A 25,734-nucleotide genomic window follows, 5' to 3' on the forward strand; every position below is an offset into this window, starting at 1 on the left:
GGCAGGGACCAGGGGACACTTTCTCTTCCTGCAGAAATCGAGCCTCGGGCAGCCTCGTTACCCCGGCGAGGAACGCGTCCCGGGCCTGCGATCTGGTGGAGCGGGAACTGTTCTGCCGCAGCTCCCCGCGCTCCAAGCCAGCATTCCGGACCCAGCAGCCCAGCCCAGACAACCGCGGGAAAGGAGATCGGGGAGTGGGCGCCGCGGCACAGGCACTGGAGCCCGGCCAGGCGGCGGGTCCGTGGCGCGCGCCCCTCTCAGCCTGCGGCCAGAGGTGGGGCGGGGCGGCTTCAGCCCCTGCCCCAGCCCCAGCCCCATCCCCCACCCCACCCCGTTTCAAGATTCTTCCTGCTCCTGTCTTTCCTTCCCGCTTTTCCTGGGAGAAACATGGCCGGGAGCAGTGAGGAAGCGCCAGACCACGGGCGAGGCGTAGTGGTAAATCCCCATTGATTTCGGGGCTGAGTCGTGCGCTCTCCTCGCCCTCCCCTCCCCTCCCTTCTTGGCACACTCCTCTTAGATTCGGTGCCTGAAGTGCTTTCGGGTGAGGGCGGGCCACTGCTTTGTTCTTCCCTGCAGGCGGGGATCGCTTCCATCCTCAAACCCCGACCTCCCCCTTCCCTCTTCCCACTCCCCGCGCTCAGTCTAACAAACACTTAACATCCCTTCACCTGATGTTCTCAGTGTCCTCCCTCTATCACCCCATTCGGGTCCCGGAATCCACTCCTCCAGCGTTAAGCCTGTGTCATGCTGGTCCCCACTCCTGCCAGCCTCCAAGAGTCACCCGTGGGAGAGGGTTGGGTCTGTGAAGACCTCAACTGGCGACCTTTGGGGGCCTTTCCTTCCCTTTGTGCTTCCTACTGAGCTCTCCGGTATGGGCCTCTCATTTCGTTTTCCAAAAAATACTGAGGATTCTCGAGGACAGCTAGGAAATAAAGTAGCTCAAGCAGATGGTGTTTGAGCTTTGAAACTGCGCTGGGACCCTGTCTATGGGGGCTCCGCCCAAGCTCCAGACAAGCTAGTGCCTCTGAGTGTCAGTTTCCTCTTCTGCAAAAGGGACACAGCTCCAGAGGTCCGTTGAGTATCTGGAGAGGATATATGTAAAATATGTTGTAGTGTGACCCGAGGGGAGGATGTGGGAAGATGGTTCTCAGACCAGAGCGTCAGTATCCCTGATCATTTTTCCAGGAGTCGACCAGAGGGCACCCTTCTTTGAATGTCCTGGAATCAAATCAGGTCTTGCTCTGTGGCCACAGGCGTCCACTGGTGGCTCCAGTGAAAATGATTTCTGTAGAAGGTGATGGTTGTTACTGTGTCGGGTTTCATGTAAAACAGTGGTGAGGGTGGCATGGTGGAGGGGCAATTTACTACATTAAAATATTTACAAATTAAAATAATTAATATTTAATTAAATTACAAATTAAAATATTTTTTCAGAGATCACCCAGATAATCTGTGATTATGAGTATACTGCATGAGTAGGTGGGTTGGGAAAGGAAGCACCTCACGCTAAAACAGAACTCTTCAGGTTAAAATGTCTTGCTTAGTTCTTAATTTAACAGCCGGGCCTTTGTTCTTAAAGGAATTGAAGTTCATTTATGTATTCATTCCACACAGACACATTGACTGGTCTGCAGGACTCCGGGCAGTGTTTTAGGCTCTAGGGATACAGCAGGGAACAGGACAAAGCCCAGTCTTCATGGAGTTTACATTCTAGAGAAAGGACATAGGCAGGCAGCATGAAAGCAAATAAATAAAGGGATAATGTCAGATAGTAATATGTGCAATAAGAAGGGAAGAGGAGAACAAAGAGATAGTGATGGAAGGAGAGCTGGGGAGCACTGCTTTTGCTCAGGCGGCCAAGATGGCCTCTTTTCCATGACATTTGAGCCACCTTCTGAGAAGTAAGCAGGATGTAGCCATGGGAAAGCTCTGAAGCAGAGTACTCAAGACAGCAGATACCAAGTGCTAAGAAATCATTACATCCTGAGAAGAAATTATTATACCCAGTTTATGCTTTTAAAATGTCATTCCATGGAAGCAGATTTGACTTGGGATGATGAACACACTACACAACATGCAGATGATGTATTATAAAAAGGTACACCTGAAACATATAATTTTATTAACCAATATCACCCCAATAAATTCAATTAAAAAATAAATAATATTTTTTAAAAGTCACTCCAGTTGCCATGGAGAGAATGTTCTGGCCTGGACTTGGGGTTGGGCCAAGGGGGATGAAAATGTAAAAGGAAAAATAAGTTCCTTTCTGGACAGATGAAGTCTGTAGTGACCCTAGGGCCTATAGGTCAAGATGCATTGTAGGCAATTTGAAGTTCCTATCTGGACTTTAGGAGAGTGAGTGAGTATATTTGGAAATCATCACCAAGTAGAAAAATATCTGATTCTTGGGACTGGATAGGGATACCCAATGAAAATGTAAAAAAATTAAAAACTACCATTACAGGTAGAAACCTGGAAAGTCCCAAATGTAAGAGGCAGGGTGTCCAGGAGAGATAGAGACACCAAGAACGGAGAGCAAAGCAGGAAAGAGCAGGAAGGCTGGTAGGTGCCTGGAGGGTGAGAGGCAAAGAGGTCATTAAGAGTGTCAGGGACTATAAAAGGCTAGTAGGATCAAGATGGAAAAGTGGCCATTGCATTTAACATTTACAAAAGCGATTAGTTAAAAAAAAAAGCCATCCATCCCATCAGTAGAATGGTGAAACTAATAGAACTACTATTTAATAATAGATACTCTTAAAAAGGAATGAGGTAGATTGTTAAAGTCTAGAAAGCAAATGATGGAACTGTGTAAATAACCGAATCTATTTGTGTCAAAAGAAGACCTCTCAAAAGGAAGGTAATTTTGTGGAAGATGCAGAGAGACAGTGAGAGGGCCCACCTTGGTTGGAAATAATCAATGTATAATAGAAATGTTTCCTGCATTTACATCATTTTCTCCCATAGATTTCAGGATAATTAGATTAACCTCAAGTTGAATATAGTCAGACAGGGCAAACTCAGAGTTCAGTGTACTGATGTTCAGGTGTGGGATTCTTGGAAACAGAGCTGAGGGCCTAGACTCCCTTCCTCTTTGATGGTGGAGAGGTAGCTCTGAGCCTGAAATCGGCAGCAGCCATGGTGGCTGCCTGAAGGAGAGAGTGGGATCCAATGTGAGGGTTGTAGCAGCAGAGAAGAGCAGAAATTTGCATTTTATATGTTTCCAAACTATTTTCCTCCTGGTGGAAATCACTTGAAAAATAATGCAAGAAATACTCTAATAAAAAAATAAAAAATGTTAAAAAGTATATATGTATACTTTTTAATGACTTAGAAAGAAGGTTTTCAATATATCTTCAAATGAGAAAAAAGAGAACTGGAATGAGTTCCGGAATTTGATGTTGTATAAAATGGCTCAGTTGATGTGTTTGTCACTTCTCCAGCTTGGCCGTGTTTTTCATCTTTGAACAGAGAAAACATTGTTCTGAATAAAATTAGAGCATGTTATCTGTGATACTGAAACTATTTAAAGACTTCTTGTTTTGATTTTTTTTAAAAAAGCAGATTAATAACATAATTATCTACAGTTCACAGTGGTTTCCATTCCCTCAGGTTTATGACTAATTTACAATTCAATTTGCATGCCACATTAAGGAAACAAAGGTAAACCAGTAGTTCCTTTATCTCTAGTTGTCTCTTATCTCAATGAGGAAAATTCTCTCTGCCAGACTCGTTGGAAATTAGACCAGTTTTGATTATAGAATAGCTTTAGAGGAATAAATTTCTTCTGCTTTTACATTTACAGCTTTAACCAGAGTAATGAGACTTCAACAAGTAGATTTGAGGCACTTCTTTGAATTTGTTAAAACGTATCATTTGTAAGTAAATGATTGATGTTTCAGTACACCTAAATGGTTAATATTTATTGCATAAGTACTATGCACTATATATGGATATAAGAGCTTTATACCATTATTTATCTCATTTCCTCCTCACAGTAACCATATGAGGCAGACATTGATGCCATTTTATAGATGAGTACTTTGGGACTCAGAAGTTGAAGTGCCCAAGGTCTTATAATTAGTAAACTCACTTCCAGGTGTGCTGGACCTATAAGTCTATGCTCTTGACTATTACTCCATCTGCCTCTGAGCTATGGATTACCATTACAGTTTTTATCTATAGGTTGGTTTAATTTGTAATTTTCTTATCATTCTTTTTTTGGCATCATTTATTAAGCACATACATCAGAAAGTACTAAGAATTCTATGTACATTATCTGTTCTAAGCTTTAATCCTCACAACTACCCTGTCCATAGGCTTTATACGAGAGTATGTCTTATTTAAAGGAGGGGGAAACTGAATCTCAGAGAGGGTAAGCAATTTTCCTAACATGACAGCTTGTGAGTGTCAGAGGTGAGCTCTAGAACATGGAGTGGTGCGTCATCTCTGAGATTTAGCCAGAGCAGAGGGCAGTAGAGGATTTGCCTGGTGGGAGGAATGGGTTCAGGTGACAATTAGTTAATGATGGTGCCACATAGGAGGACTCCCAGAAGTAGAGTGGTTAGTATGTGATCTGGAAAAGGAGTCAGAAAGTGTTGTGCACTTGGATGATCTCCCTGGTGCTGGTCACAATCCCTGTCTGGTCTTTACCTTGACCCAGTGGATCTTCTGGAAGCTGTTCATGAACAGCTGGTGGTTCCAGCTCTGAACAGCACTGTGCTATTGATGCTTACAGCAGGTCCAAGGGGTTCTCAAGGGTGGAAGCCAGAGCTGCTCTGTGCAAAGTCAACAGCTACACCCAGACAGTTTGCTGGTGGAGGCAGAGCAAATGTGATACTCTTCAAATATGCAGATGACATGCACCTTTTGGTATTAGTCTGCCCCTGGTAGGTATGAATTTTCAGATCCTTGAACAATGGTGTTCTTTATCACAGGCAAACAAGCAAGCATTGAGGTTGGAGGTCAGGTAGTGGGTAATCCATGGTGGAGACTGTGATATTCATACACTCATTTAACATTTTTGAATAGCTACCATATTCCAGGTCAGTGTTCTGGGCACTGGAGATTCAACCATGAATAAGACAAAGTCTTTGCCAGAAGGAGCTAATATTCCAGTGGGGGGAGATAAGACAAAACACATACACACACACGTCATATCCAGTGGGAATACATGCTATGAAGGAAAGTAAGGCTGGACAAGAGACAGATAAGGATGAGTGGGGAGGAGGTAGGTGCTATTTTATATAAGTGGTCAGGGCTGATGTCTCTGTGTAGGGGACATCTGCCTGGAGATTTGAAGGAAGCAAAAGGTAAGTCATGTGGATATCTGGGGGAAGTGTATAGTAGGGAAAAAAAGGTATGTGCAATACTCTTGAGGCAGAAGCATGTTTGACACATGTAAGGATCAGCAAGGAGGACAGTGGCTGAAGCAGAGTGAGGGATGAAGAGTGAGCTTGGGGACAAGTCAGAGAGGGAAGCACAGTGAGAACTCTGGATTGTACTCAGTGAAATGGGAAGCCCTTGAAAAAATCTGAGCAGAAGATTGCTACAATATGAAGTACATTTTTGTTTGTTTGTTTTAATCCTCATTGCTTCTAGGGAGAGAGTAAGAGAGGGAGGGAGTACAGGAGAGAGAAAAAGAAAAAAACATTGATGTGAGAAGGAAACGTCAATTGGTTGCCTGCCATACACACCCTGAGTGGGGATTGAATCCACAACTTTTTGGTGCATGGGTTGATGTTCCAACCAACAGAGCCACCCAGCCAGGGTTTGATGCGCATTTTTGAAGGAGCACTCCAGCTGCCATGTGGGTGGGGATATGCATATCAAGGTGGAAGCAGGGAGGTGAGTTTGCAGCTCTGGCAATAGTCCCAGGAGACATAAGGTTGGCACAGACAGAGGGGAAGCAATGGAGATGCTGAGGGGTGGTCCTGGTTACATTTTTAAGGAATTGACAATAGGATTTGTTAATGGGTTGCATGAAGGAGATGAAAGAATGGAGTCGATAACAACTCAGGTTTTGATCTGAGCAACTGGAAAAATGAGTTGTCCTTTCCTGAGAGAGAAAAGGATAATTTTGAGGGAGCCATTACGAATTTGGTTTGACTGGCATTCCAGAGCCCAGCATGGATGGGAGCAGGTGGGGCTGGACCATAAGTTGCCTTTCCAAAACTTGAGCAAAAGAGAACTGGTTTCAAGTCTTGAGTGAGGAGGAGGGAAAGCATGAGAATGTCCCAGGATTAAATGAAGTTCAAGTGGGTTCTAAAACAAAAACCAAACCAGACTGAGTGAGCCAGAGGCTGGAAGGCACAGTCATCTTCTCAAGGAGGCTGAATGGGAGCCTCTAGGAAAACAGATGGCTACGAGGGGCACCAAGAGTCCAAGAAAGAAGATCAGAGGACAGGAGTGGGCATCAAAGCCTCCAGAAAGAAGTGGGGCCTGACCTGAGCTTCCCCAGAGGGAGCTGATCTTGGCATACAGAGGCAGAGGAGGAAGAGAGGGAGAGGGTATAGATGCAAGACAGATGAATAGGACTCAGAGCTGGGAAGGAAGATGACTGAAGACTAATCTGAGGGCAGGAAGGAGGTAGTTTAGGGAATTGGGCTGGAAAATTAAGGTAGGTCTACATTATGAAAGTCCTGTAAAGCTGAAAGCTCGACAGAGGAGTCTGGTGGAAGTGCAGGAGTAATTAAAGAGCCAGAATTAGCAGTGCAGTCATGGTATTGTTTGAGTGCATTAAAACTATGATGTTGCATCATTTCCTGAAGATCCAAAAGTAAAAATAACACCCTCACCTTCATTTTCTCTTTCACCTCTTTACCATTTTAACCAGAAAACTTGTACATCCCTTACTAAACAAGAGGAAGACTTGCTAGCAGTCTTCCCAGTGTCTGAATAGGCCGGTTTTTTTGAGCAACAGTTTCCCAATAAGACTAACTTCAGTTTCTACCATAGCACATCCTATAGAAGTCTTGAGTAGAAGGACTAGATGACATAGAAGTGTGGGGCTACACTAATCCCTGGAAACATGTAATTTCAATAGGTAATCTTTTCCAGGCACATGAGGCATATACAATGCTTAGAAATGTAATAGTATAGATAATAATGTAGTAATATGTGATATAGTATAGGTATTAATATAATTATAAATATAATGTTACGTAAACTCATACTCATGGTAACATAATTTAAGTATAGATTTTATATATATATATATATATATATATATATATATATATGGTTTTTCAAACAATACTATCAGGTTAGGTATAAGACACTGAGTATATATTTTTACTGTCTGATACCAAGGGTTCAGAATGGAGTATATACTCTGTTCAGTTCCAGTACTAGGTCCTTTATCAGGCTGAATGAAACAGCCTGCTGAGCTTTTCATAGGTTGTCCTACTGAGCTTTTCATAGGTTGGCAGAATATAATTTAATACCATATTGATCATAGGACCCACTCTCTTTTCAGTGTTACTGTTTTTCAAATGCTGCTTTTTAATATTTATGTTTTAAAAATAAATTACCAATGAAAAATACCATAACCAAAATATTTTGATTTGCAGATAATGGATGATTGGCCAGGGTATGACTTGAATTTATTCACATACCCACAGCACTATTATGGAGATTTGGAATATGTCCTCATACCTCATGGCATCATTGTGGACAGGTGAGTATTACTTCCTGTGTCGGGCTTTGTCCTGCCTTTGGCCAGCTGTGTCTTGCATGAGTCATGCAATATACCTTAGGGCCCTATTCCTGGATCTCTTTCATGCAGTGGTGGATAGCACTTTTTAGGACAGAGAATTTGAAAGAAAAAGAATCTGTGTTCTAACTGAACTGTTTACCTGGACATTGGTTCAGAAGAGACAGTAAAAAGGATACATATACACATAAAGTATTAACACTATAAAGCCTCAAGACAACAATGTGCTGGACAAACTGATGAAAATGCTTCTCACACAAGGACCTTTGTCTCATATTTTTTAAACTCTTGAGTTAACCAGGGAGAGTCAAGAGATGACCTTTGTCTTCATAGGACACACCCCTAAAGCAATGGCTTTTCCTGCAACTTGCATTTATTTTCGAGCAAGTAAGGTATCATAGATTGACGAGTCTGTGTACAATTTTATTTTCCATCCAGGGATAAAGTTTCAGGAATAGATATATTTACAGTTTAAAAAGATCTGCATAGAACTCTTTCTGGCATACTATTTCTAGTTCTTTCTGATCTGTCTACACAGATATCCTCTGACTCCTTCCTAACTGATTGGTTTTCCTAAAGCCAACATTCTCCCTCCTGTTCTAAGCCCCTAAGTCACCCCTGCTTGGCCACTGGTTTTCAGAGAACCCCCTACAGTTCAGCCACCACAAGTGCCAGGATTTATAGGTCATGTCCCTTTCAGAAAATAGTCTTAATGGCCAAACAATTACATTTCCATGTATCTCTAAATTCTGTACACAGGTCAAATACTTAAGCCTTCACATTTATATGGAAAGCAAGCTTCATGAATTTCACAGTGCATTCCCAGGAATCAGAGATTCTTCAGAGACCCCCAAATTGGGGTGAGGAAGTCCCTGGGGAGTAGGAACAAATAGGGGCTTTGGGTTCCCACCCTACCTTTTCCTTAAACATAAATGTCTGCCCCTACTTTTTTAATCTGTTATGTTCTTCTGAGTTAAAATTTAACTTTATGAAATAGGTCCTCAGCCAGAAGAAAGGTTGAAATAGATTAGGTGATTACTATTCCCAGGATATTATTCCTCTATCAATTTCTATCTGTAAGCAAAAGGAAATGGCATTCTTCCACTCAAATTCTAAAATCTTGCACTGGATAAGAATCGAATGTTGTGTGTTTTCTCTCAAGCTACAGTATATTATTAAAATAAGGTCCAGTTTGGCATCTTTCGTGGCCTAAGATGGCTTTCTATGGAATAAAAGTTCTGGTAGTTAGAGGGCAAAAAATGTTTAATGATCAAATAAACTTGAAAACTTTGCACCTCCCAGATTGCTAATATTTCTAATGACAATTCATATTTAAATACATGGAAATTAGGAAAAAAAGGAAAGAAATCTGATTGATTTTAGCAATTAAACCAATTTTTGCTGTGCCCTGGGCATCATTATACTTACTCACTTGACCACTTAATGCCTCTCAGAAGAGTTTTCCCTCATCATCAGTTTTGAAACCCTCTGGCTTAAACAAATTCCTACTTTTCTCACCTGAATTTTATTATTTAAATTAATTGCATCCTGATCTAGCACATGATTGATGCCTGGTAAGGTTATCTGAAGCCCGATCCCTATACAGGAGAATCACTCAGTGAACTTGTTAAAATGAATATTCTTAAGCTTTATGTCCAGCAACTCTGATTCAGAGGTCTGGGGTGGGGCCCAGGATTGTCCATCCCCACCTTTAAAATGAATTAATTATGATACAATTTACATACACCAGAATTTACCTACTGTAGATAAAAGATGTAATGATTTTTTTTAGTAAAATTTTAAAGTTGGGCAGGCATTACTACTATCATTTTATAATATTTCTATCATTTCAAAGAATTTGTTTGCTCTTTGCTCCTACCTTCACATTAGACAGTCACTACTCTGATTTATTTCTCTATAAATTTACCTTTTCTAGGACATTTCTTATAAATTAAATTATAGAATATTTGATTATTGATTGATGCACCAGTTGATAGACATTTGGTTTTCTAGTTTTTGGCTATTATGAATAATGCTTCTATGAACATTCTTTGTGTGGATATGTCTTTTCATTTCTCTTGGATGTATTCCTTGGAGTGGAATTCTGAGTTTTATGGTAAGTGTGAGAAACTGTCAATTGTTTCCCAGAGTGCTCTACCATTTTACATTGCACAAGCAATGTATGAGGTTGCTTGTTTCTCCACACAGTTGCCAACATTAGCATTGTCAGTCCTTCTGATTATAGCCAGTCAAGTGGATATACAAGAGCATCTCATGGTTTTAATTTGCATGTTCCTAATGATTAGTGTGCATGTTAGTTATTTATGTCTTCTTTGGAGAGATGTCTATTTAAGTCTTTTGCCCATTTTTAAGTTGGGTGGTTTGTCATATTGAGTTAGTTGTAGGAGTTCTTTATATTTTCTGGATGCAAATCCTTTATCTCTTTCTGTGGCTTGTCTTTATTTTTTATTGACATCTTTTGAGAAGAATGTTAGATAGAGTATTCTATAAATGTCAATTATATCCAGCTGGTATGGTATTTTTCAGTTACTTACTGAGATCAGGGTTTTGAAGTCTCCAAATGCAACAGTAGATTCATCTACTTCTCCTTGAAATTCTGTGAGTGTTTTGACACTCTGTTATTAGGATTGTTACGTCTTCTTGGAGAATTGACCTCATTATTACATAATGTTTCTCTTTATTCCTGTTAATTTCCTTGCTGTGAAGATTGCTTTGTCTGAAATTAATATAGCAACTGTAGCTTCCTTTTGATTAGTGTTAGTGTGGTATATCTTTATCTTTTTACATTTAGTCTATCTTTTTCTTTGTATTTAAGATGTGTTTCTTGTAGACAACATATATTAAACATTTGTTTTATTATCTACTCTGACAGCCTCTGCCTTTTAATTGCTGTATTTAGACCATTCACATTTAAAATGACTATTGTTACATTTAGTTTAATATCTAAATGTAATTCTCATTTTCTTTTCTTTTTCTTTTTCTTTTTTTTTGTTTTTATCCTGACCCAAGGACATGCTTATTGATTTTACAGAGAGGAGAAGGGAGGGAGAAGGAGAGGGAGAGAAACATTGATGTGAGAGAGAAACATTGATTTACCTGTCTCTTGCACACACCCCTAACAAGGACTGAACCCACAGCCTAGGCATGTACCCTGAATGGGAATCAAACCTGTAACACTTCAGTTTACGGGACAACACTCCAACCAAGTGAGCCACACCAGCCAGGGCCTTGTTTTTATTTTTAAGACTCACTTACTTGGGTTCACCCCTGTGACTGAATAGCTTAGTTTTCAGCCTAAGATTGCTTAGAAATTGTACTTTAACAGCTTGAGCCAGTAAGGCTCTCTGCTGATGAATGTGTATGGGGGTTGGCAAACATTCAAATTTCTAGTCTTCTTCAAGTCTTCCTTGGCTTTTGCATTCCACTGGGCTTTCTGTGTCTCCTCTGCACATGCTTACAGGCTCCATCATCCAGAGGTGTGTGGGTAGCTTAGGCCCATTCTAGACTCTGCTAGACATACACATAGCCCTGGTCAGTTTGGGATAAGCAAAGAGTTTATTGTGTAGCCCTCTCCTATGACTCTAACCTCCTGGAATTACCTATCAAATCCCAGGCTGGTCTAACCAGTTAGTTGCTCAAACAGCACTGCAAATACTGGAAAATGGGAGCTACTGGCCCTCCCTGCTCACATGCTGCCAAGATAGCCATTTCGGCTGACAATGCTCCCAGTCAGGTGAACTCTCTCTGGCAGTGCCCCACCCTGGCTGAACTCCCTGGCTGAACAATAGAGTTGGTGGGGAGGCTAAGGGGCACAATGGGGGCTTTCTTGGGCAAGAATCCATAGCCTTGCTCTGTTTCTACCCAGTGTTCAATGTTTTCAAGTACAAATGGTTCTCACGTTGTTGTACGCATTTGGTTGATTTCCAGAGTCCTGAGATGTTTGTTGGGGTTTTCTTGATCCTGTTGTCCAGCTTTATAGTTACTGTTTGTGGAGAGGATGCGTTGACCTTCTCACTCCATCATGCTGGAAATAAATGTCCCTTTACATAGAATATCTGGCATGCTGATCTACATTTTTTGATGATCATATTATGAGCCTGAAACCGTGTGTATACTCACAATTATGTAAAGCATTTATAATAGGGTAAAAATGGTGAAGGGATTAAGAAGTAAAAATTGCCAGTTATTAAAACAGTCACAGGAATGTAAAGTACAGCATTGGAAGTGTAGTCAATGATATTGAAATAATTATGCATTACAATACATAGTGTCAGATGGGTATTAGACTTAGGGGGTGATCGCCTTGTAAATTACATAAACATGTAATCACTATGTTGTACACCTGAAACTGATGTAATATTTTGTGTCAGCTGTAATTGAAAAATATTTTAATTGACCTAAAATTTTTTCAAAAATAAAACAAAAGAGAGACCTAATATATAATGTATAAAAATGTATTATGTAATTATATATATAGATTATATGTAATATAGAGTTATATATATATATACACACACATATGTTTAGATCATTCTCTTCATTTACTTTAAATCTATTTATTTGGGGTGCCAGTGGGATTTTTTTTTTAAGTATATACCTTAGATCCTGCCTCTGTTCAAGCTTTAATATTTTTTTTTAATTTTATTTTAATCATTGTTCAAGTACAGTTTTCTCCCTTTTACTCCCATTCCAGCTCACCCACCCAACCCTCCCCACTTCCCTCCCATTACCACCCTCCCCCTAGCTTTTGTCCATGTATCCTTTATATTTGTTCCTGTAAACCCTTCCCACTCCCCCCTGAAATTCCCTCTTCTCTCCCCTCTGGTCACTGTCAGTCTGTCCCCTATTTCAGTGTCTTCGGTTATATTTTGCTTGTTTCTTTGTTTTGTTGTTTAGGTTCCTGTTAAAGGTGAGATCATATGGTATTTGTCTTTCACTGCCTGGCTTGTTTCTCTTAGTATAATGCTTTCCAGCTCCATCCATGCTGTTGCAAAGGGTAGGAGCTCCTTCTTTCTTTCTGCTGCATAGAATTCCGTTGTGTAAATGTACCATAGTTTTTTGATCCATTCATTTACTGATGGGCATCTAGGTTGCTTCCAGCACCTAGCTATTGTAAATTGTGCTGCTATGAACATCGGGGTGCAAAGGTTCTTTTGTATTGGTGTTTTAGTGTTCTTAGGATATAGTCCCAGCAGTGGAATTGCAGGGTCAAAAGGCAGATCCATTTTTAGTTTTCTGAGGAAGTTCCATACTGCTTTCCTTAGTGGTTGTACCAGTCTGCAGTCCCACCAACAGTGCACTAGGGTCCCCTTTTCTCCCACAACCTCTCCAACACTTGTTGTTTGTTGCTTTGTTTATGATGGCCATTCTGACTGGTGTCAAGTGGTATCTCATTGTGGTTTTAATTTGCATCTCTCTGATAGCTAGCGATATTGAACATCGTTTTATGTGTCTTTGGATCTTCTGTATGTCCTCCTTGGAGAAGTGTATGTTCAAGTCCTTTGCCCATTTTTTAATTGGGTTACTTGTCTTCTTAGAGTGGAGTCATGTCAGTTCTTTATATATTTTTGAGATTAAAACCTTGTCTGAGGTATCATTGGCAAATATGTTTTCCCATACAGTTGGTTCTCTTTTTATTTTGATACTGTTTTCTTTAGCTGTGCAAAAGCTTTTTATTTTGATGAGGTCCCATTTGTTTATTCTTTCCATTATGTCCCTTGCTCTAGGAGACATGTCAGTAAAAAAGTTTCTGCGTGAAATATCTGAGATTTTCCTACCTACGTTCTCTTCTAGGACTTTAATGGTGTCACAGTTTATATTTAAGTCTTTTATCCACCTTGAATTTATTTTTGTATAAGGTATAAGTTGGTGCTCGAGTTTCATTTTTTTGCACATAGCTGTGCAGTTCTCCCAACACCATTTGTTGAAGAGGCTATTTTTATTCCATTTTATGTTGCTGCTTCCTTTGTCAAATATTAATTGACCATAGAGACTTGAGTTTATTTCTGGGCTCTCTGTTCTGTTCCATTGGTCCATGTGCCTGTTTTTATGCCAGTACCAGACTGTTTTGATTACAGTGGCCTTATAGTATAGTTTAGTGTCAGGTATTGTGATCCCTCCTACTTTACTCTTCTTTCTCAAAATTGCAGCAGCTATTCGGGGTCATTTATGGTTCCATATAAATTTTTGAAGTGTTTGTTCTATGTCTGTGAAATAAGCCATTGGTATTTTAATAGGTATTGCATTGAATGTGTAAATTGCTTTTGGTAGTATGGACATTTTGATGATATTAATTCTTCCAATCCATGAACACAGTATATGTTTCCATTTGTTTGAGTCTTCCTTGATTTCTTTCCTCAGTGTTATGTAGTTTTCTGAATACAGGTCTTTTACCTCTTTGGTTAGGTTTATTCCTAGGTATTTTATTTTTCTTTTTGCTATTTCAAATGGGATTTTTTTTCTTGATTTCTGCTTCTGCTGTTTCATTGTTGGTGTACAGAAATGCCTTTGATTTCTGGATATTGACTTTGTATACCATTGTTTTGCCAAATTCATTTATTAGGTCAAGCAGTTTTTTGGTGGAGTCTATAGGATTTTCTATGTACACTATCATGTCATCTGCAAACAGTGACAGTTTTGTTTCCTCCTTTCCGATTTGGATGCCTTTTATTTCTTTTTCTTGTCTCATTGTGGTGGCTAAAACTTCCAGTACTATATTGAATAGAAGTGGTGAAAGTGGACATTTTTGTCTTGTTCCTGATCTTAGTGGAAAAGATTTTAATTTTTTCCCATTGAGTATGTTGTTGGCTGTAGGTCTCTCATATATGGCCTTTATTATGTTGAGGAATGCTCCCTCTATTCCCACTTTGCTGAGTGTTTTTATCATGAATGGGTGCTGTACCTTATCAAATGCTTTTTCTGCATCTATTGATATGATCATGTGGTTTTTGTCTTTGCTTTTGTTTATGTGATGTATTACATTTACTGATTTGCGAGTATTGTACCATCCTTGCATCCCTGGAATGAATCCCACTTGGTCATGGTGTATATCTTTTTAATGTACTGTTGTATGTGGTTTGCCAGTATTTTGTTGAGGATTTTAGCGTCAATGTTCATCAGCGATATTGGCCTGAGTTTTCTCTCTTTGTTGTGTGTCTTTATCTGGTTTTGGAATTAGGATGATGTTGGCCTCATAAAAAGAGTTTGGGAGTCTTCCATCTTTTTGGATTTTTTGGAATAGTCTGTGAAGGATAGGGGTTAGCTCTTCCTTAAATGCTTTGTAGAATCGTCCTGTGAAACTATCTGGTCCAGGGCTTTTGTGTGTTGGGAGTTTTTTGATTACTGCTTCAATTTCTTTTGCTGTTATTGGTTTGTTCAGGCTTTCTGCTTCTTTTCCATTGAGTTTTGGAAGATTATATTTTTCTAGAAATTTGTCCATTTCATCTAGGTTTCAAATTTCTTGGCATACAGTTCTTCATAGTAATTTCTTACAATCCTTTGTATTTCTGTGCTATCTGTTATAATCTCTCCTCTTTCATTTCTGATTGTGTTTATTTGGGTTTTCTCTCTTTTTTTCTTGATGAGTCTGCTTAAAGGCTTGTCGATTTTGTTTATCTTTTCAAAGAACCAGCTCTTGGATTCATTGATCCTTAGAATTGTGCTTTTAGTCTCTATGCCATTTAATTCTGCTCTGATCTTGGTTATTTCCTTCCTTCTGCTTGCTCTGGGCTGTCTTTGTTGTTGTTCCTGGAGTTCTTGTAGACGTAGGGTTAGGTTGTTTGTTTGGAATGTTTCTAACATTTTGGGGTGGGCCTGTATCACTCTGAACTTCCGTCTCAGGACTGCCTTGGCTGTGTCCCATAAGTTTTGGATTGTTGTGAGTTTGTTTTCATTTGTTTCCAGAAACCATTTGATTTCTTCCCTAATATCATTCTTGACCCATTCATTGTTTAATAGCATGCTATTTAATCACCATGATTTTGAGTGTTTTGGGTTTTTTTCCTTGGGGTTTGTTTCTAGCTTCAGTCCCTTGTGATCCAAGAAAATGCTTGGTATGATTTCTATTTTTTTGAAATTGTTGAGGCTTGTTTTGTGTCCTATCATGTGGTCAATCTTTGAAAATGTTCCATATACATTTGAAAAGAATGTGTATTTAGCTTCTTTGGTGTGGAGAGTTCTGTATATATCATTAAAGCCCATTTCATCAAGGGTATTGTTCAATGCCACAATATCTTTGTTGATATTTTGTTTGGAAGATCTGTCCATTTTTGATAGTGAGATCCAAAATCCCCCACAATAATTGTGTTTCTGTCAATATCTTTCTTGAAGTCCTCTAAGATTTTCTTTATGTATTTGGGTGCTCCTATGTTGGGTGCATTTATATTTACAATATTTATGTCTTCTTGGTGGATTCTTCCCTTGAGTATTAAGAAATGACCATCTGAATCTCTCTTTATGGTCCTTTTTTGGAAGTCTATTTTGTCAGATATGAGTATTGCTATCCCGGCTTTTTTTTCCTGTCCATTTGTTTGCAGCCCTTCATTTTCAGCCTGTGCAGGTCTTTTATCCTGAGGTGGGTCTCTTGTAGGCAGCATATGTATGGGTCATGTTTTCTTATCCAATCAGCTATTCTATGTCTTTTGATTGGAGCATTTAATCCATTTATGTTTAAGGTTATTATTGATAGGTACTTATTCATTGCCTTTTATGTACGTGTGTTCCTCTCTCACTCTCTCTTTTCCTTAGTGGAGGTGTATTCTTTTAGACTTCTTTTGTCTGGGAAGCTTCTTATTTGGTCTTCTATCTTGATTGAGAGCCTTGCTGGATATAGTAGCCTTGGTTGCAGACCTCTGGTTCTCATTACCTGGATTATTTCTTGCCATTCTCTTCTGGCTTGGAGTGTTTCCATTGAGAAGTCAGCTGTTAGCCTTATTGGGGCTCCCTTGTATGTTACTTCCTGTTTCTCCCTTGCTGCCTTTAAGATTCTCTCTTTGTCTTGAAATTTTGGCATTTTAATTATGATGTGTCTTGAGGTGGGCCTCTTTGGGTTCCTCTTGATTGGGACTGTCTGTTTTTCCTGGATTTGTGTGACTTTTTCTCTCATCAAATTAGGGAAGTTTTCCATCATTACTTTTTCAAATAGGTTTTCTATCCCTTGCTCTTCTTCTTCTCCTTCTGGTATCCCTATTATATGGATATTATTATGTTTCATATTGTCTTGCATTTATCTTAATCCCTCTTCATTCTTTCTGAGTCTTTTTTCCTTTTCTTGCTCTTTCTGGGTGTTTTCTTCTACTTTGTCCTCTAGCTTGCTGATCCGATCTGCTTCATCGATCCTGCTTTTCATTCCTTCTACTGTGTTCTTCAGTTCAGAAATTGTATTCTTCATTTCCTCTTGGCCCTTGTTGAGAGTTTCTATTTCCTTTTTCATGCTGATGTAGTTTTCAGTGAGTTCATTGTAGCTTCCCTGTAGTTTCTGGTAGCTTGTTGTGAGCTCATTGTGAGCTCATTGAGCTTCCTGACAATCATTGCTTTGAACTCAATATCTGATAGTTGAATTGCCTCTATTTCATTTAGCATTCTTTCTGAGGCTTCCTCCTTTCCTTTCATTTGGGGATTGTTTCTTTGTCTTCCCATTGTTTGTGAGACTCTTCTTGTTAGCCTCAGCTTCTTAAATTGATCTGTTCTGGCTCCCTGGGTTTGTGGTGTGAACTTCTTTAGCAGAATAGCAGTGAGTTTCAGTGGTGCAGTTTCCTTGATCTCCCAAGCTCACTGCTCTTGGGCTGTCATTTAAGTTGGCTTTGTGTTTGCCTTTGGGTTTTGATTGTTGTTGAGTCTTTCTTTGGTGGTTCCTTCCCACCAGCTGGTTAAATGAGGGTCACTCTGTCCACCACCTCCTGTATTTTGTTGTGCTGGTGAGGGCAGATTGTGTTGAAGCTGGTTCTTCCGTGTGTATAATGTTTAAAGAATTCTCTCTTGCTCTTGTTCAGTTGTTTGTATTGGGTACTGTCTCTACTGTTTAGTTGTATTTACAGATAGGTCCTGAATTGAGGTTTGTGTGGTTACTACTCCCTCCTTCACCTTCTTCTGTTGTTATCTGTTAGTGGTTCCTTTGTTGTTGGGTTTCCTCTTCCAGTGGGTATTCACCACCTCCACCTATTCTTTTTTGCCATCATTTGGAGGGGGAAGGCAAAATGGTTTAAGACAGCAACAGAGAATTCTATGATATTTACAGTAGTAGCAAGTAGGGAAGAGATAGGAGATCCTTTGACTATGTATAGTGTTAACCGTGATCTTCCACCCAGCTAGCTGATTTTTAGAAAGGTTGGAAAGAAGATAAGACTCTTGTTGGGGAAGGAAGGATTGTGAGTTGGATCTATAAAGCAGGGAGGTTGTGGGAGGTCAGATGCTGAGGTAAGGTGAGAGTAAAGGATGGTAAATAGGTGTAGTGTGTGGGAGAATAGAGTTAGCCACTACAGTAATAGAGTTCAGGAAACTTTGAAATGGGCTAAGATCTGCCGGGGGGGGGGGGGGGGGGGGGGGGGGGGTGGGGGGGGGGTGTGAAGTAATTACAATTGCATTGAATAGCAGTTATTTACAATAATATTATGTCAACAATCATATGACATAATCTATGAGATCTAGGTAACAAGAATAGGGAGTACAGAACCTCAAGTATTGTGCTAATGAGACACAGGTGAGTTAAAGGACAGTAGATTAGCAATACAGTATGGAAAGAGATATCAGGGGAAAGCTGTCAGGTCATACAATATATCCAGTCTAGCAAAGCAGACTACACAAAAAGAAGAGGGACACAAAAATACTATTTAAAAAAGATGTAGGAATACTGGAAAAATAATAATAATACAAATATGCAATAACTTGCAGGTTCTCTGTAATAGCAGAGTGAAATTTATCTCACTGTCCCAGCTGTTGTGATGCCCCTTCTTTGGGTTCAACTTTGGTCTTTTCACAGATCCAGGATTGTGTCTCACTTGTAGGTATTTAGAAAAAATTTTAAAAAGTAAAAATAGAAAAGGCAGATGAAGAAGAGATAAAATTGGAGGAAAGGAAGGAGGAAGGAATAAAACAAGAAATCAGGAAAGAGAGGAAAAAGAAATCAAAAGAGAATCAAAAACAATAAAAATTTAAAAATTAAAAATTGTTAAAAAAAATAGAATCATATTAAAAAGTCTCTTGGTTTCAAAGTGGCCAAACCAGTTTTTCTGCTCTTGCTGGCTGTGGCAGGCTGAGGGGTGATTGGTATGGCTTTTCTTCCTCAGTCAGGGGAGCTCACACTGGTTCCTCAGCCTTGTGCCCTGGGTGTGGGAATCAGGTCTTTCCCCAGGGTTACTGCTATGGACTGGGGTGTGGGGATGCTCTGTCTGCACGTGCGCCCGAGCACCCACACCTGGGTGGCAGGGAGGCTGGAGCGACTGATCAATTTAGGAGAATTCCCTAAACAGTGTCCGTCTATTCACTCCTTCCTCTTGAGAAATTCCTCCTGTTCAAGCCTGCCGCTCCCCACGGTGGCCTGGCTTCTCCTGCCTCTGAACTCTCCAGCCAGACCAGTGGCTGTGAGGGTCGGGGCCTGCTTCTCCACCCAGCCTCTCCGGTGTCCACAGCCTCCAAAGGTGCTCACAGCCCTTGTGTGTTTGCTAGCACCTAGATTCCTCCCAGTGCCGCTCAGACCTCGTTTGGCTGGGGAGGAAGCAGTTGTCCCGGCTCTCTCCCAAGGACTCTGTGGCAAACCCAGCAGTGGGCCCTGGGCCTGGGGTTGCAGCCCCCGGACCACACGCTGGTCCCTGGGACCCTATCTTGTTGCAGCACTCTTCTTAGGGTCCGGTTTTTCGGTTCTGCCACAATCCTTGGTCCCATATTTTCACATATGCTGAAGTATGTTGGTTGCTTGCTTCTCCACTCCATAGATCGGTCAGGATTTTCTCCCCTGAGCAGAGGGAAGCCGAATCTGCTCCTTCCTACTCTGACGCCATCTTAGCTCCCGATAAATAAAATCTTTTAAAAAATGACTTAATCATGACCCCAGCACTGCCTGAATTTACTTTCATCCAAGATGTGTTTATAGAAAAGGATTTTTGTTTTGTGACTATTTAAGGGATAGAAAAAACATTGTGGCTAGAGCTGCTGGGGCCCAGCTATTTCCCTGCCCTTGTTGGTCATGTGGGACTCCACACAGACTGGTTATGGCTGCTCTAAATCTAATTAGATTTCAAGTAAGTTTGATGCCATCTTAGCCCCCCTCAAGGTTTAATATTGAACAGGTACATGGGCAATGGATTTCTAGACATGAAACAACTAGAACAAAACACAATGGCAGTTCTAGATTGAGTACTGGGTGCCAACCCAAGGTTTCATCATTGGGTAACTCTAGGAGGCATCGTTCACTTTGCAACCCTGGAAACTGTGCCTGCTGGGATGGTATTCTGGGGCAACTTTTACATGGATAATGTGCTATTTTTGTGAAATAAAAGGCAAATGTTATTATCTTGATAGTTACTGAGGGCTTGACTTTTCTTCCATTCTCCTCTAACATTGTAAGGTGGATGAGTCATCCTCCATTTCCTTTTTCTCTGCTATAAAACAAGCACACTATCAGCATATGCCATCACAGCATTAAGGTTAATGACCAGGCTTGGTGGTAGTGATAAAATAACAGCATCCAAGATCTTTGACTTTATGTATTACACCTTAATCATTTTTGCGACACACAGGAGCAATGCTGTGCTATTGATGATGTGATTATCAAAAATATGTTTTGAATACTCCCTCTTTGTCCAACTTTAACAATGCTTCTTTATCTGTAGGCTTCTGTCTCCCCAGCTCTTCTCCACATTCCCTTGTGTAATCTAATACGTATCATACATCATGTGTTTTGTTAAAAGGAACAAAAATACTTAGCAGTAGGTATGCTTTAATACATCTTTTTAATTCCTTCTTTCAGAACTGAACGGCTGGCTAAGGATATTATGAAAGACATAGGCTGCTGTGACATCATGGTCCTGTGTGTGCTTAAAGGAGGGTACAAGTTCTGTGCTGATCTCGTAGAACACCTGAAGAACATCAGTCGAAATTCAGATAGATTCGTCTCTATGAAGGTTGATTTCATCAGACTAAAAAGTTACAAGGTAAGTTATTTGTTCTATTTTCATTATAAGACCTTTAGAATGAACAACTTTATGGAATAAAGGAAGTAATAATACAATGAAAGTAACAATTGTAATTTTTTTTAATTTGCAAGATACCACAACCTGTCATTCAAGTAGTGTTCTGTGAGGTGAGGGGGTGGGGCTCCTGCTATTTTCACCTATATGCAAAGATGCTTCAGGAATGATTCATGCTTTCTTTCGTGGTTGTAAAGTTGAGTGGTTATTTCCTGGTGCCCAGCTTCACAAGTGAGTGAGTTAAGAATGAGTGTTAAGAAAGTCTGGTGAACACTAGGGTGTCTCTGCCCTGGTTGTTACTGTTGGCCTGGGGACCTCTGCAGTCATGGCCTTGAAGTAGAGAAGGGAAGGAAGCCTGTAGGGACAATGAGTCAGCATGTGGGATAGACAAGCCCAGGGACCTGCAGTGGAAGGCCCCTCCAGCAGTCTGTGCCTGGCTCTCTTGGCCACCACTGAACTGAATTGAAGGAGATTATTCTCCAAAGACATCATCCCTTAGCCTTTCCCTCTTCTTTCTACGATGTTACCTTTTGTGATGCTTTTTGATTCAATGTATGTAAGTTATTTACACTGGCTCACAATCAGGTGAGGAGCTGTTGGAGTCAAAACCATGAGAGTATTCACACTGATTAAACTGGCTTGCACATTTTAATTCCCTCTTTGAATTGGTTTTCTGCAGCCCCACGACAAAACCACCATGAACCTAGTGGCTTAAACCAGTACTCATTGATCTTATAGTTTCTCTAGGTCAGAAGCCTGGGCATGGGTTCTCGTCTCAAAGTCTTCCCAAGCTGAAATCAAGGTGTTAGCCTGGACTTTGATCTCATCTGAGGTTTGGAGTCCTTTTCCAAGATCACTGGTTTTTGGCAGAATTCAGTTTCTGTTTCCCTGCTGACTTTAGGCTGGAGACCTCTCAGCTCCCAGAGGCTGCCCTGGGTTTTTACCTGGAGACTCCCCCATGGCAGTCCACAGCATGGCAGGAGACCCTCTTTCAAAGGCCAGCCTGGTTAGGGCAAGCTTAGGCAGGATAAGCTCCCTTCTGATGAACTCCGAGTCAGTTCAGTAGTCTCCTAATTACGGTAGTAAATTCCCTTGGAATTTACAAGTCTCATCCACATTCAATGGAGGAGATTATAGAGCGTGTGTATACCAGGGGACAGGAATGGGGTGGGGACATTTTAGAATTTTGCCCACCCCTCTCTGTGACTCAGTTTTCTCAGTTATAGAGCCGCTGGCAAATTATTTCTAATTTTTCAGGCCATGATGAAGCTGTCTTTTGCAGACACCTTAACCATAATTTATTATTACCACTGTCTCTTTAAAAACCTTTTTTTTCTTTAGGTTCCTTTCATCCTGGATTAAGTAGCTGTGCTTCCTTCTTATAAGCTTTTTTTTAACTCATTTACTTGGCTCTGATCCTCAATATATTTTCCAAGTAAACAGGTTTCTAAAACATCTTTTTAAAATTAAAGTCAGCTTTATTGAGGTATAATTTACATGCAGGAGAATTCATCTCTTTTAGTTAATAGTTCTGAGGTTTGACAATAGCATGTGGTCATGTAAATCACCACAATCAAAATATAGAACAGTTTCTTACCACAAGAAAAATACCCTTGTGTTCTTTGAGGTCAACTCCTCCCCTAACTCCCAGGCCCTGGCAACCACTGATATATTTTCTATCCTTAGAGTTTTGCTCTTTCCAGAATATCATATAATATAATCATATGCCATGTAGTCTTAGTAAATCTGAATCTTAGCACAATTCATTTGAGATTCATTCATGTCCTTACATGTACCAGCAGTTCATTTCTTCTTATTGTCAAGTAGGATTTCATTACATGGATATACCACAGTATAAACTAAAAGATATTTAGTTTATTTCCTTGTCAAGGTCAGTATGAATAAAGCTGCTATAAATATTCACACACAGGTTTTTGTGTGTATTTATGTCTTATATTCTCTTGAGATTGCTGGTCATATGATGAGTGTATAAAGAAATTGCCAAACTCTTTTCCTGAGGTTGAATAATTTTGCGTTCCCAACCTCAGTATACAAGATTTCCAACTCTTCCATAGTTTCAGCAGTACTTAGTATTGCCATTTTTTTTCTTTATTTTTGGTTATTTTGTTTATCTTACTCATTCCAATGGATAATGGTATCTCATTTTGGTTTTAATTTGCTTTTCCCCCTTGAATGATAATATTGAGGATAATTTTATTTGCCTATTTGCTATTCATCAAGCTCCTTTGATGAAGTGTTTGTTCAAATACCTTACTTCTTGTTAAAACTGGGTGGTTTATTTTCTTATTGCTGACTTTTGAAAGTTGTTTATATATTTTTGGCCACAAATACTTTATTAGATAAAGGAATATATATACATTTGAGTGTATTTTGAATACATTTTCCAGCTGGTGGGTTGTTTTTTTCATTTTTATAACAGTGTTTTTAATTCAAAGAGAATGCTTTAAAAACTTTTATAAACTCCAGTTATCAATTTTCCCTTTGTGGATCATGCTTTTTTTAATGTATCTATGTAACCTGTGCTTAATTCAAAGCCACAGAGATGTTCTCTGTTTTCTTTGAGAAGTTTCATATTTTTAGATTTAAAACTAAGTCTGTGGTTCATATTGTGTTAGTTCATATGGTAGAGGTCAAGGTTCTCTTTTTTTTTCAAGTGAATGTCCAATTATTCTAGGATCATTTGACATTCAACTGACTATGTGTGGGGGTCTATTTCTGAACATTCTCTCCAGTTCTGTTCAGGCCTGTGCTTATGCTTTCATCAGTATCCCACTATTTAGATTATTATAGCTGTGTAATGGGTCTGAGAATCAGGTAGTATGTGTTCTCCCAACTTTGTTTTCATAACTGTTTTAGTTATTCTACTTCCTTGCCTTTCCATATACATTTTAAATGTCAATTTCTACAAAATAACCTGTTAGAATTTTTGTTGCTTTGATTCTGCAGATCAATTTAGGGAGAATTAAAACCTTAACACTATTTAGTCTTCCAATCTATGGACAAGGTATACTTTCTAACTTATTTAGGGCTTATTAATATCAGTTGTTTTCTAGTTTTCGAGAGTCAGATCTTAGACATACTTCTTAGGCTTATACTTAAATGTTTAAATTTTTTGGTCATATTATATTTGGTAAGTTCTTCTTTGAATTTTAATTTCTGATTGTTTATTGCTAGTCTATATTGTAGAAATACTGTTGATTTTGTATATTGAAAACTGACTTTTCAAAATTCTTACTAGTGCCAATAGTGTTTTTGTAGAATCCTTTGGATTTTTTATAAAGAAAATAATTTCTTCTGTGAATAGAGATGGTTTTACTTCTTCCTTTCCAATTTATATAGTTTTAATTTCTTTTTATTGCCTTACTGTACTGGCTAGTATTTCCTATACAATATGATCAGTGCTGAAACTAACAGCATTGTAATCCATGTCAGATTAAACAATACTGCTATTATCTCTCACTGTCTATTTCTTTAAACATCCTATTTTGTCAATGTTTTAATTTAAAGGCACACATTCCAACATTTATTAACAGTCATTAACACTTATTAACACTTAATACTGCTCTTCACTTATGTTTATGTGATACTAGTTCAGAACAAACATTTGCATTTCTAAAACTCCAGTAACATTGTGATCAGTATTGCTGCATCTAGACTGATATTTTCAAATCAACATATTTTTCCTGGGGATATGGATATGGGGACCCTCACCCAGGGTTCTGATGGAGAAAAACAATGCTAGACTTAAAATCTTCCCCAGCTGCATCCATTCTACAGACTGTGTATTTTAGCTTTCATCCCACACTTGCATCTTGTAGGATGCAGGAATGATGTGGTGTCTTTCTCTTCCCTCCTAACAAAATGTCTATCACCAGAGTGACACAGATCATTTCCTAAGAAATCACTTGACACAAAAGCCTACCTGGCTGTTCTCTGGAGAAAACTTTTCTGCTAATTAAATATCCATAGAAATGATGGAAAAATCATAAGCATAGTCTAGGGTAAGAAGGGAACAGTTTTTTTCTCATAGAACATAAACTGTCCTTATCCAGAGATGAATTAATTGCTCTATTTGGTTAGGCTTGAGCTGACCTTCTTTAACATACTTGAGCAATTTCAACATTCCTGAGGGCAGAGGCCTATTAAAAAAAAAACTAATAAACATCACCAAATAAGGGGAGCAAGACTAGGTCATTTTCCTCTGAGGCTGATTGGTGCTCCTGCATACCTTCAAACCTATTCATAGGGAGCAGACATCTCCAAAACATCTCATCAGGAACAATGGCCACTAAAGTTTTCTTTTTCTTCCTTTAGAAATTTCTGGAGGGAGATCAGGAGGCTGTGTACTGTTATGGATTCTATTAAAAAACAATGGGTAGTTTTACTCTCTCCTACCCTTCTGCTCTGTGGTTCTTTCTAAATTTCTTTTTTGAGGAGGGGGGGAGATAAAGTTCAGTTTACTTAGAGGCACAGTTTCTCTCATTGCAGCCATAGCATTAGGAGCTCTTGCCCCAGGAGAGTCTCATTGTTCAATGCCCTTCACTGTTTACTAAGGGACCTTCCTGAGGGATGGACGGCTCCAAACATCTCGGGGCCTTAGGCAATGTGACTTGTCTTTTTGTTAACTTCCCATAAGACAGGAAATAAATTTACATAAATGATAGCAATCTAGACAAAGAGTATTTAGAAATTAGCATTGGGCTAGTTCACTTCAGAGGCGGGGGGCGGGGGGGGGCAACTTTCTCCTATTCTTTAATGAAAATGAGAAGCACTGGCAACCTGAATTCCTTAATATTT

At 39.6% G+C, this 25,734-nt stretch overlaps 1 protein-coding gene across 4 annotated transcripts in view; it reads left to right on the plus strand.

The window, feature by feature from the left end:
* Nucleotides 1–364: 364 nt before the first annotated feature.
* The window catches only part of PRTFDC1 (phosphoribosyl transferase domain containing 1), a 93,258-nt gene continuing 67,888 nt past the window's right edge, over nucleotides 365–25,734 (plus strand). For all 4 annotated transcript variants that reach the window (XR_006787872.1, XM_045857969.1, XM_045857966.1 and 1 more), the window contains exons 1-3: nucleotides 365–435; nucleotides 7,572–7,678; nucleotides 20,697–20,880. Coding sequence is in view for 3 of the 4 variants with exons in the window: in XM_045857969.1 (XP_045713925.1) it covers nucleotides 388–435; nucleotides 7,572–7,678; nucleotides 20,697–20,880 (339 nt within the window). In the remaining variant the exon portion in view is untranslated. The remainder of the gene's footprint in view (nucleotides 436–7,571; nucleotides 7,679–20,696; nucleotides 20,881–25,734) is intronic.

Source organism: Phyllostomus hastatus, unplaced genomic scaffold (genome assembly GCF_019186645.2).
Source record: "Phyllostomus hastatus isolate PE091 unplaced genomic scaffold, TTU_PhHast_1.1 phas_scaffold_1674, whole genome shotgun sequence".
NCBI classification, from domain to species: Eukaryota; Metazoa; Chordata; class Mammalia; order Chiroptera; family Phyllostomidae; genus Phyllostomus; species Phyllostomus hastatus.